General features: G+C 45.1%; 1 protein-coding gene across 1 annotated transcript; it reads right to left on the bottom strand.

The window, feature by feature from the left end:
- Positions 1–543: 543 nt before the first annotated feature.
- Positions 544–8456, bottom strand: LOC310951205 (odorant receptor 131-2-like; the record flags this gene model as incomplete). Its single annotated transcript, XM_083919326.1, has 4 exons — positions 544–939; positions 4068–4332; positions 8025–8165; positions 8311–8456. The coding sequence occupies 4 exons, from the start codon at positions 8454–8456 to the stop codon at positions 544–546; spliced, it is 948 nt and encodes a 315-aa protein (XP_083775452.1).
- Between the last annotated feature and the right edge of the window lie 3128 nt (positions 8457–11584).

Genomic DNA, 11584 nt, shown 5'->3' with positions numbered 1-11584 from the left:
ACACGGGAATAGAGCAGCAGCCAGAGAGTTTAACATGAACCAATCAATGGTGCGGAAGTGGAGGAAGCAACAAGACGACCTGCGCCAAGTAAGGAAGACTAAACAGAGTTTCCGAGGGAACAGAGCGAGATGGCTACAGTTGGAGGACAAACTCCAACAGTGGGTTGTTGAACATAGAGCAGCATGTAGAAGTGTCCGTACAATCACTATTGGACTGAAGGCAACAGCGGTAGCCGATACTATCCAGCTGCAGACCAGGAGCACAAGCCCCTCACTTGACACAAGCCCCTCACTTGACGCAAGCCCCTCACTTGACACAAGCCCCTTGCATGACGGAAGTGACGCAAAAGGTTTTTTTTTCAAGTGAGGGGCTTGTGTTCCGGGTCTGCAGCTGGATGCTACTCGCGCTAGCACGCGAACTTAACAACAATGAATTTAGAGGCGTCTATTCTATGTGCCTTATAATGCGGTGCGCCTTATAGTGCAGAGAATACGGTAATGTATTAATTTATCTTGGCAGGTTCAGCCCCCCATAAAAACCTCTTAGTGTGACCCCTGTTTGAATCTTCCCGCCTTCAACCTTTTCTCCCCAGAAATGCAGCTTTTACAGCAGAAGAGCAGCCTGATGTGGCTGTTGAACTTCTGGTCTCTGACGCCGTAGATGAGCGGACTGAGCAGACGCGGGAGCACGTTGGTCGACAGGAAAATTGTGAAGAGGATGTTGGTGCGTTGCCGGGGCCAGGCGGTGAGTAAGATAAGGCTGATGAAGGGAGAGATGTAGGTCAGCATGCAGAGGAGGAACTGGACCCCGTGTAGCAGGATGGTGTTCCTGGCTTTTTTGGCCATGGCCTGGTTAGAACCAGAAACTGCCTGGGCAGCGCAGAGGACCTTGAGGTAGGTGATGAACACAGTCAGGAAGACGAAGGAAAACAGAAAGACCTGAGGGGAAGACGCGAAGACACTTTAAGACACAAGACACAATAAAACTACTGCAGGGGGACCAAGTGTCGCCTCATGAGACTGTCCTGATCTCTGAGCTTCATCGTATTTTACTCTCAGATCAGTCTGGTAACGTGCGGCGGAGAAAATTTGGAGAAGTTTGCCAAGCTACCGAACCAATCAGCGTTGGTTTGAAGGCGGATTTAAGCGACGAAACGTTCAAACAACATGGAGGCTTCCACGGATGAGATGAGCGCAGCTGTCGAAGAGACTTAAACTAAGAGAACCCAAGTTAATTAGTTAGTTAACCCAAGGTACGTTTGGATTATTACCGTATTTTCCGCGCTATTAGGCCCACCACATTATAAGGCGCATAGAATAAACGCTACAGTCGAGGCTGGGGTTACGTTAAGGACCGCCTCTAAATTCATTGATGCTAAGTTCGCGTGCTAGCTCGAGTAGCATCCAGCTGAGGGGCTTGTGCTCCGGGTCTGCAGCTGGATAGTATTGGCTAGCGCTGTTGCCTTCAGTCGGATAGTGATTGTACGGACACTTCTACTTGCTGCTCTCTGTTCAACAACCCACTGTTGGAGTTTGTCCTCCAGCTGTAGCCATCTCGCTTTGTTCCCTCTGAAACTCTGTTTAGTCTTCTTTACTTGGCGCAGGTCATCTCGTTGCTTCCTCCACTTCCGCACCATTGATTGGTTCATGTTAAACTCTCTGGCTGCTGCTCTATTCCGGTGTTCTACTGCGTGACTAATGGCCTTGAGTTGAAACTCTGCGTCGTTAGTGTGTCTCTTAATAGGTGCCATTTTGGGCTCTTTACACTAACACACATGGAAATGAAACGGCACGCTTCATGCATTTATATATCTCAACATGCACCGCACGTTACTTCTTCTACGGGGGAAAATAGAGTCGGCGGCTGCATACCGTAGTTGCGAGACCTGTTGGGGCTCAATATTGGTCCATATATAAGGCGCACCGGATTATAAGGTGCACTGAGACATTTGAAGGTTTTTAGGTGCCCTTATTGCGCGGAAAATACGGTATTCAAGATATAAACAGGATGAGGGCACCATAAACAGTCTTGTCCTGGGTTAGAACATTTACACTGATAAAACAACAAACATGCTGAAAAGAAACGCTTGTTATATGATGTTTAAAATTAAAAAAACTAACATGAAAACTCAACATTCACAGAAATGATCTCAAAATTCACCCAAATCCTTAGTTTTACCCAAACTTCCTGCAGTTATTGTGTTCACCGTTCGTGTTAATTGAACAGTTTGTTTGTGTTTTCTGCACCGTTATGGTTATGCATTGCAAATGATTTAGAAATATCCATAAAACATGTCACTTAGGGGTCATTTGTTACTCCGTTATTCAAATAATAATGTTGGGAACAGCTGATCTAGACTCCTGGATGATAAACTCAGCGGTTTAAGCTCTCAGTACCTGCATTAAACATTCAAACCTTCTGAAAATACAGAAAAAAAGCAGAAGAAGTTAAATGTTGATAAAAGCTGCACCGATGTAATACCAGAGTTTGGCCACTAGATGGAGCTACAGTCAGACAACTGCAGAAGTCTTTGAAATACTCCCTAAAATAAAATATTAATCGCTCAGTCCGCTCATATAATATCCTTTGCCGACATGTTGTTTACTTTATGAGATTTGTCCTGACGCTGTTAGAAGTTTGCCAAGCGACTGAACCAATCAGCGTTGGTTTAGAGGCGGATTTAAGTGACGAAATGTCCAGTGTAAACAACATGGAGGCTTCCATAGATGAGATGAGCAGCTGTGGAGCAAGCTCTGGATTCTTCTGTTGAATATGGACCTGGCTCCTGAAAGTGGGCCTTTGGCTCCTACAGGGCACTTTAGCACATGTTTTGTCTCCTAGAAGGCACTTTAGCACACATTTTGGCTCCTAGAGGGCACATTAGCACGCATTTTGGCTCTAGAAGACACTTTAACACGCATTTTGGCTCTTAGAGGGCACTTTAGCACACGTTTCGGCTCCTAGAGGGCACTTTAGCACACGTTTTGGCTCCTGGTTTCGTGGCAGATTTAAGTGAGGAAACGAGAAGAGACTGTTGAGTGTAAACAACATGGAGGCTTCCACGGATGAGATGAGCAGCTATGGAGCAAGCCGCTCGCTAACTCTTTGTTCCCTGGATCCTTCTGTTGAATATGGACCGGGCTCCTGAAATTGGGCCTTTTACATGGACACCTTTACCCACATGTTGTTTCCTTTCTGAGCTTTGCCTCCACGCTGTTAGTACGTCACACGCTTCAGTCATCTGATTGGTTGATTTGGCCCGTGTGTTGGTGATTGACAGATGGTTTATATAATCAGCCGCCAGTGTTTTCACCCCTTCCCAAAAGATCTCCAAACGACAGTTCCCAGATGGATCTGCTGAGAAAATGAGAATTCATCCATCTGGCGTAGTCCGGTCAGTTTCAACGGGGCACCGACTCATGCAGGGCTGGCATGTACAATAGTTCATCACGCATGAATACAACTGGGCTCATTGAATCCACAAGAGTTTCAGCTTTCCAGTTAGACCTGCCCCAAACTGTCTGGATGTGGAGGATCGACGAAGCGTATGACGTACTAACAGCAATGAGGCAAAGCTCAGAAAGGAAACAACATGTGGGTAAAGGATATTTGCCCTTTATGTAACGTGAATTTACGGATCAAAGGCCCAATTTCAGGAGCCCGGTCCATATTCAACAGAAGGATCCAACAGAAAAAAGTGTTAGCCTCCATTTTGTTTACACTGAACAGTCGGTTCTCGTTGCGTCACGCTTCGACCCGCCTCAAAACCAACGCTGATTGTTGGTTCGGTTGCTGGTCAAACATCTCCAAATTTTTCTCTGCCGCAAGTTACCAGACTGATCTAAAGGAGAAAATACAATGGAGCTGGCGAGATCAGGATGGTCTCATGAGGCAAAACAATAATTCACTTCACCCTAATGTGAAGATAGACCTTGTTACAGCCTTCAAAAATACTCCACAGCTCTTTAACGGGGGTGGTCAATCAGAAAAAAACACTAAAAAGCACTAAAGGTCAGGAAATTAAAAGAAAAACAGAAATGCATCTATGAAATAATCCATACTCCACCTGGATGACCACCCTCTGTGCCTTGTGGTGCGATGTGTTGTACACAGAGTCAGTGTAACAGACGACAGTCCTGGAGAAGACGGACCGGGGCTGGGTGGCGAGGATGATGACGACATCTGTGAAGGCCGGGATGAAGGAGAAGACCCAGATCAGTGCGATGAGAGCGTAGGCTCGCTGCACAGTGCAGATCTGGATGTGATGAAGAGGCCGACACACAGCGATGTAACGCTCCATTGCCATGCCGGCGAGGTTCAGAGGGCTGGTTCTACACGAAGACAAAGATTTGTTTATCCCTGTACTTCCTACCGTTGCAGATAACTCTTTTGTCCCTAACTTTTCCACCCAAATAGAGATAATATAACGATACATGTACATGTGCATGAACCTTGAGAGAAACACATTTGAAAGGTAATAATGTGTAATATGTAATAAGGAAAGTTCCCATTTATCTCATCTTATCCTGTCTATCAGTGTGTTCTTCTGAATAAAAGTCCTCTACTGTGTGTGTATGGGTGCTAGTTTCATGTTTTTATTGCTGCATTCCCCCCATTGTTGTTTTTTTAACTTAAAAACAATCCATTATCACACAATGATAATGGCTCGACTTGTGGTCTATTGTTCATTGTGGAAGAGTGATGGGCGAAGTTTTTCTTGCAAAGTTTGCATGTGACCTTCTTGGGGTCATCCTTGTTCTTTTCAAAGTGATCCCATATTTTAGACGTCTTTCCCGACATGATTGGCTATTAATTAGTAACGGTGATGTACAGCAAAGGAACCTGCAGTGTCACGAGTTCCTGTATCTGGCCCTTCAAATTAAAAGCCCTCCAGCCTTCTAGGCAATACTAGCCGCCAGTCACGTCGATTTTCACTTAATTTTGACAAGAAACGGCTCCAAATATTTGTTTTTTTCCTGCGACCAATGATCTGGTAGGGCTTAGCTCCACGCACAGTCTCGGTTCAGGAACTGTACTCCTGGATAGGGGTTGGACCCTATGCTTCTCTGGAGTTGCCCAGGGTGTGAGGCGCCGGGCGGGTGTGGGGAGACTCACGAATCCCCAGCTGAGCGCCTGCTGGGAGACTTCAACGCCAATGTGGGCAATGACACCTGGAGAGGCGTGATTGGGAGAAACGGTCTCCCTGATCCAAATCCGAGCAGTCGTCAGTTATTAGACTTCTGTGCTAGTCACGGATTGTCTATAACTAACACCATGTTCGAACATAAGGATGCTCAGAAGTGTATGTGGTACCAGAGCACCCTAGGCCGAAGGTCGATGATCGATTTTGTGATCGTATCATCTGATCTGAGGCCGTATGTTTTGGACACTCGAGTGAAGAGAGGGGTAGAGCTGTCAGCTGCTCACCATCTGGTGATGAGTTGGGTCAGAGGATGGGGGGAGATTCTGGACGGACCAGGTAAGCCTAATTGAGTAGTGCGGGTGAACTGGGAACGTCTGGAGGAGACCCATGTCCGAGAGATCTTCAAATCACACCTCCAGCACAGCTTTTCTGGCATCCCTGTGGGGGTTGGGGGCATTGAACCAAAGTGGGCAATTTTCAAAGCTTCCATTGCTGAAGCTGCAGCGGTGAACTGTGGCCTCAAGGTCGTAGGTGTCTCAAGGGGCGGTAACCCTCGAACACCGTGGTGGACACTGGTGCTCAGGAGAGCTGTCCGACTGAAGAAAGAGGCCTTACGGGATATGTTATCCCAGAGGACTCTGGGGGGAGTTGCAAGGTACCGACAGGCCAGAAGGGCTGCAGCCTCTGCCATATCAGTGTGGGAGAAGTTCGGAGAAGTCATGGAGAAGGACTTTCGGGCAGCACGAAGGTGCTTCTGGAAAATCATTCTGCACCTTAGGAGGGGGAAATGGGGAACCGTCCAAGCCATTTACAGTAAGGACAGGACGCTGGTGACCTCAGCTGATGAGGTCATCAGCTGAGGTCCATGATCCCCCATCATATCATTGTCAATATCACTTGTGGAAGTCACTGAGGTAGTCAAACAACTCCACAGTGGCAAAGCCCCAGTGATTGATGAGATTGATCCTGAAATGCTGAAAGCTTTGGGTTTGGAGGGGCAGTCTTGATTGACATGTCTCTTCAAAATTGCGTGGAAGTCCTGGACAGTGCCAAGGGAGTGGTAGACCGGGGTGTGCCAATTACAGGGGTATCACACTACTCAGCCTCCCGGGTAACATCTACTCCAAGGTGCAGGAAAGGAGGGTTCGTCTTATAGTCAAACCAAGGATCCTCTTGCAAGGATCGCGGAGGGGGCCTGGTAATATGCCCATCCGGTCTACATGTGCTTTGTAGATCTGGAGAAGTCATATGACTGGGTCCCCCGGGAGATACTGCAGGAGGACCTGCAGGAGTATAGGGTGAGGGGGTCACTTTTGTGGGCCATCCAATCTCTGCACACCCAAAGCGAGAGCTGTGTCCGGATCCTCGGCAGTAAGTCGGATTCTTTCCCGGTAGGGTCGGCCTCCGCCAGGGGTGCGGTTTGTCACCAATCCTGTTCGTGATTTTCACAGACAGGATATCGAGGCATAGTCGTGGTGGGGAGGGGTTGCAATTCGATAGGCTGAGGATCTCGTCTCTGCTTTTTGCAGATGACGTGGTCCTGATGGCGTCGTCGGTCAGTGACCTTCAGCACTCACTGGATCGGTTTGCAGCCAAGTGTGAAACGGCTGGGATGAGGATCAGCAACTCTAAATCTGAGGCCATGGCTCTCAGCAGGAAACCAGTGGATTGCGTACTCCGGGTAGGGAATGAGTCCTTACCCCAAGTACCTCGGGATCTTGTTCACGAGTGAGGGGACGATGGAACGTGAGTTTGGCCGGAGAATCGGAGCAGCGGGGGCGGTGTTGCAGTCGCTCTACCGCACCGTTGTGACGAAAAGAGAGCTGAGGAAGGCAAAGCTCTGGATCTACCGGTCAATCTTGGTTCCTACCCTCACCTGTGGTCCTGAAAGCTGGGTCATGACCGAAAGAACGAGGTCTTGGGTACAAGCGGCCGAAATGGGTTTTCTCAGGAGGGGGGCTGGTGTCTCCCTTAGAGAGAGGGGGAGAAGTTCAGCCATCCGTGAGGAACTCGGAGTAGAGTTTGCATTGAAAGGAGCCAGTTGAGGTGGTTCAGGATCATCTGGTAAGGATGCTCCCTGGGCGCCTCCCTAAGGAGGGGAAGACCCAGGACCAGGTGGAGAGATTATATTTCAACACTGGCCTGAAGTTTGGGGTCCCTTGCAAGAGCTGCTGCCCGTGCGACCCGACCCCTGAGATGAGTGAGTGATGAGGGTTTGACACTAACAGTTGACAGGCTGCTGATGGCAACCCTCTAAGAAATTGTCAACAGATTTTCGACCTTAAGTTTCCATCAGTGGCGACCACTTGCTAACATATATACAAACAACAAAATGTGCACTCAAAAGATCTCTTAAAAAAACATTTGTTTCATTAGTGATTTTTAAATTTTACTGTCTAGAACATCTCATCTCATCTTCACACGCTTATCCGGGGTCGGGTCTCGGGGGAGGCAGCTTTAGCAGGGGACCCCAAACTTCCCTTACCCGGGCCACATTAACCAGCTCTAACTGGGGGATCCTGAGGCGTTCCCAGGCCAGTGTTGAGATATAATCTCTCCACCTGGTCCTGGGTCTTCCCCGAGGCCTCCTCCCAGCTGGACGTTCCTGGAACACCACCTTAGGGAAGCGCCCAGGGGAAACCAGAAAATATTAATGCCTGTGCATTGTTGCATTTATTTATTAACGTCTTCATAGTCTTTGTTTCAGCCTGCACATCTTTTAAGCCTATTGTAGAAACAGAGCAGCTAACTAAAATAACCGAATACCTACCCAATGAACAAATATTCGAATATTCAGGTCCAGCCCTAATTCCAAATTGAGTCGTGTCAGAAACAGGCTTAAATCATACAGAGTATGACCAGCTTCAGTTAAACACCTACCTGTTGGTGGTGACTAAGATGACCAGCATAATGCAGCAGGAAGTAAAGCTCGTCGGAATGGTGTAGGTCATGACTTGCAGAGCCAGAGAAACGGTCAGCATAATCATGTCGTTTATCACCAAATGGATGTAGAGCACATACCTGCAGAAAAGTTAGACGAAGGAGATAAAAAGAGACGAGGAAGGACGGGAGCAGAAAGATAAACACGATGACGACAAAGGAGAGAAGAGAGAGAGAGAGTCATGTTGAACTCATCGATCAAAGTCACGGCGGGTCTGTCGTTCACCTGGGGTCTTGCTGGAAGACCTGGCTCTTAAAATAGGTGTAGACAAAAGCCCCATTCACGCAGTTGATGATGGAGCCGAGAGCAAAGGTGACGAAGTTCTTTATGAAAGCGCTTTTATAACTGTCCAGACGGCCGGTCGAGTTCATGCTTCAGCGGTGCCCTCAGGAACCTGGAAATTGATTCAAATGACTGAATGTCCTAGTTCAGGGGTGTCAAATGGATCCAGTAAAGGGGGCGCTGTGGCTGCAGGTTTTCATTCCAACCAAGCAAGAACACACCTGATCCAACAAATCCAACTGTGTGAAGGCGATTCAGGTGATTGCACGACTCCAGTCAGGTGTGTTCTTGCTTGGTTGGAATGAAAACCTACAGCCACAGCGACCCTTTACAGGTTTGCTGGGACTAACTGTCCAACTGTCCAACTAACTGGTGTGGAGACCCAGGTATTTAACCTCTCACAAGGGGCGATGATGTCACTGGAACCCTTTGTGCTCCACGTGCCAACGACCGTCCTTAGCCACCTATAGGCGCTATATCGTTGCTATATTGTTGCTATGTTGCACACACTGGGACATACTGTTGCATATCTCTTGCACTAAAACTACCTTCTACCGTCTATTCCACTGTAGTTTATTATTCATTGACTGCAGCATACTTATTTATATCCTGTACATCGACTTGCACTCGAACCACCGTACACTATATTATGTATTTCTCACTGATCTGTTTTATTTAACGGTTGGTCCCTGAATTATGTATTTATCTATATATGTCCATCTGTCTGTCTTTGTGTCCGTCTTTGTCTCTCTCTGTCCATCTGTCTGTCTTTGTGTCTGTCTTTGTCTCTTTCTGTCCATCTGTCTGTCTTTGTGTCCGTCTTTGTCTCTCTCTGTCCATCTGTCTGTCTTTCTCTCTCTGTGTCCATCTGTCTGTCTTTGTGTCTGTCCTTGTCTCTCTGTCTTTGTGTCAGTCTTTGTCTCTCTTTGTCCATCTGTCCGTCTTTGTCTCTCTCTGTCTTTGTGTCTGTCTTTGTCTCTCTCTCTGTCCACCTGTCCGTCTTTGTCTCTCTCTGTCCATCTTTGTGTCCATCTTTGTCTCTCTCTGTCCATCCGTCCGTCTTTGTCTCTCTCTGTCCACCTGTCTGTCTTTCTCTCTCTCTGTCCATCTGTCTGTCTTTCTCTCTCTCTGTCAACCTGTCTGTCTTTGTCTCTCTCTGTCCACATGTCTGTCTTTGTCTCTCGCCACACACCTTTTACAGGAAAACATTTACTCATTTTCAAGAACTTACAGTTCTTACAGTTTCATTTTTGTCTCTCTCTGTCCATCTGTCTGTCTTTCTCTCTCCCTCTGTCGATCTGTCTGTCTTTGTGTCTGTCTTTGTCTCTCTCTGTCCACCTGTCTGTCTTTCTCTCTCTCTGTCCATCTGTCTGTCTTTGTGTCTGTCTTTCTCTCTCTCTGTCCATCTTTGTGTCTGTCCTTGTCTCTCTCTATCCACCCGTCTGTCTTTGTCTCTCTCTGTTCATCTGTCTGTCTTTCTCTCTCTCTGTCCATCTGTCTGTCTTTGTGTCTGTCCTTGTCTCTCTCTGTCCACCTGTCTGTCTCTGTCTCTCTCTGTCCACCTGTCTGTCTTTCTCTCTCTCTGTTCATCTGTATAGGGTTAAAATACCGTATAATACATAATGTAGTCTTTCTATTGCAGCGGTGGAAATGGTTTAAAACACAAATTAAGTTTTGCAAAGACTGGATTTATCAGAACATTTAACCAGATTAAGAAGAATATACAATAAATACATATATCTGGTCAACAACCTACATTATACTCTTTATTATATTAATACTGTATTTACCTGATATAGTTACTTATACACTTATATACTTTCTGCAGTAAGTTGCACACGTTTTTATTTGATCTACAGCTTCTAAATTGATATTTACAGTATGTATTCCTCCTATTTTTATGCATTATTTCTAGTTTTGCATCTGTTTTTAGTCGTTTCATCATGTTTTTGTGGTGTTTTGCGTCTGTTTTTAGTCGTTTCATCATGTTTTTGTGGAGTTTTGCGTCTGTTTTTAGTCGTTTTGTCATGTTTTTGTGGTATTTTCGTCTGTTTTTAGTTGTTTCATCATGTTTTTGTGGTGTTTTCATCTGTTTTTAAGCCTTGTCATGTTTTTGTGGTGTTTTCATCTGTTTTTAGTTGTTTCATCACGTATTTGTGGTGTTTTCATCTGTTTCTAGGCCTTGTCATGTTTTTGTGGTGTTTTCATCTGTTTTTAGTTGTTTCATCAAGTTTTTGTGGTGTTTTCATCTGTTTTTAGTTGTTTTGTCATGTTTTTGTGGAGTTTTTTTACGTCTGTTTTTAGTCATTTCATAACGTTTTTGTGGTGTTTTCTTCTGTATTTAGTCGTTTCATCACATTTTTGTGGTGTTTTCATCTGTTTTTAGTCGTTTCATCATGTTTATGTGGAGTTTTGTGTCTGTTTTTAGTCGTTTCATCACGTCTTTGTGGTGTTTTCATCTGATTTTAGTCGTTTCATCACGTTTTTGTGGAGTTTTCATCTGTTTTTAGTCGTTTCCTCACGTTTTTGTGGTGTTTTGCGTCTGTTTTTAGTACCAGTATTTAATATCTAGAACTAACACTAGCAAAGGTGAAGTCAGACTAAAGTTGGATCTTATAACAAGCAATTAAAATAAAATAAAGGCTAAATTAGATTCAAACTCAAGTTGTGAATTAAACAACAACCATTGTCAACAACCTACATTATACTCATTACATTGATTATATATATACTATATTTACCTGATACTCAATAGTTAATTTACATTTTCAGCATTTGCTTCTGCTACTTTCTGCAGTAATTTGATCTATAGCTTCTACGTGTGTATTCCTCCTATTTTATACATTATTTCTATTCCGCAGTGTTGTTCATTGTCATATTAATAATACTTATATTGTTTATATTACATATTTATTATAATATTTGCAAATTGTCCAATCAATGTGGAAACAAATTTAATCATAAATGATAAAGAAATTGAACAAGTAAATGAAATTCAGTTTTTAGGAATAATATTGCAAAATAAGCGAAGTTGGAAAAATCACATAAATTATATAAAGGCAAAAGTTTGCAAATCATTAGCAGTCATTAGTAAGGTTAAAGAATATTTCAATTATCAAACACTATATGTATTGTATTGTCTCTTGGTGCTCCCCTACATGACCTATGGTCTGGAGGTGTGGTGGAAACACACACCAAACTAACACCAAACCATCAG

Source organism: Echiichthys vipera (genome assembly GCF_963691815.1).
Source record: "Echiichthys vipera genome assembly, chromosome: 9".
Classification (NCBI taxonomy): domain Eukaryota; kingdom Metazoa; phylum Chordata; class Actinopteri; order Perciformes; family Trachinidae; genus Echiichthys; species Echiichthys vipera.
The sequence above is the reverse complement of the archived record's forward strand: the minus strand, read 5'-3'. Positions and strand labels throughout refer to the sequence as shown.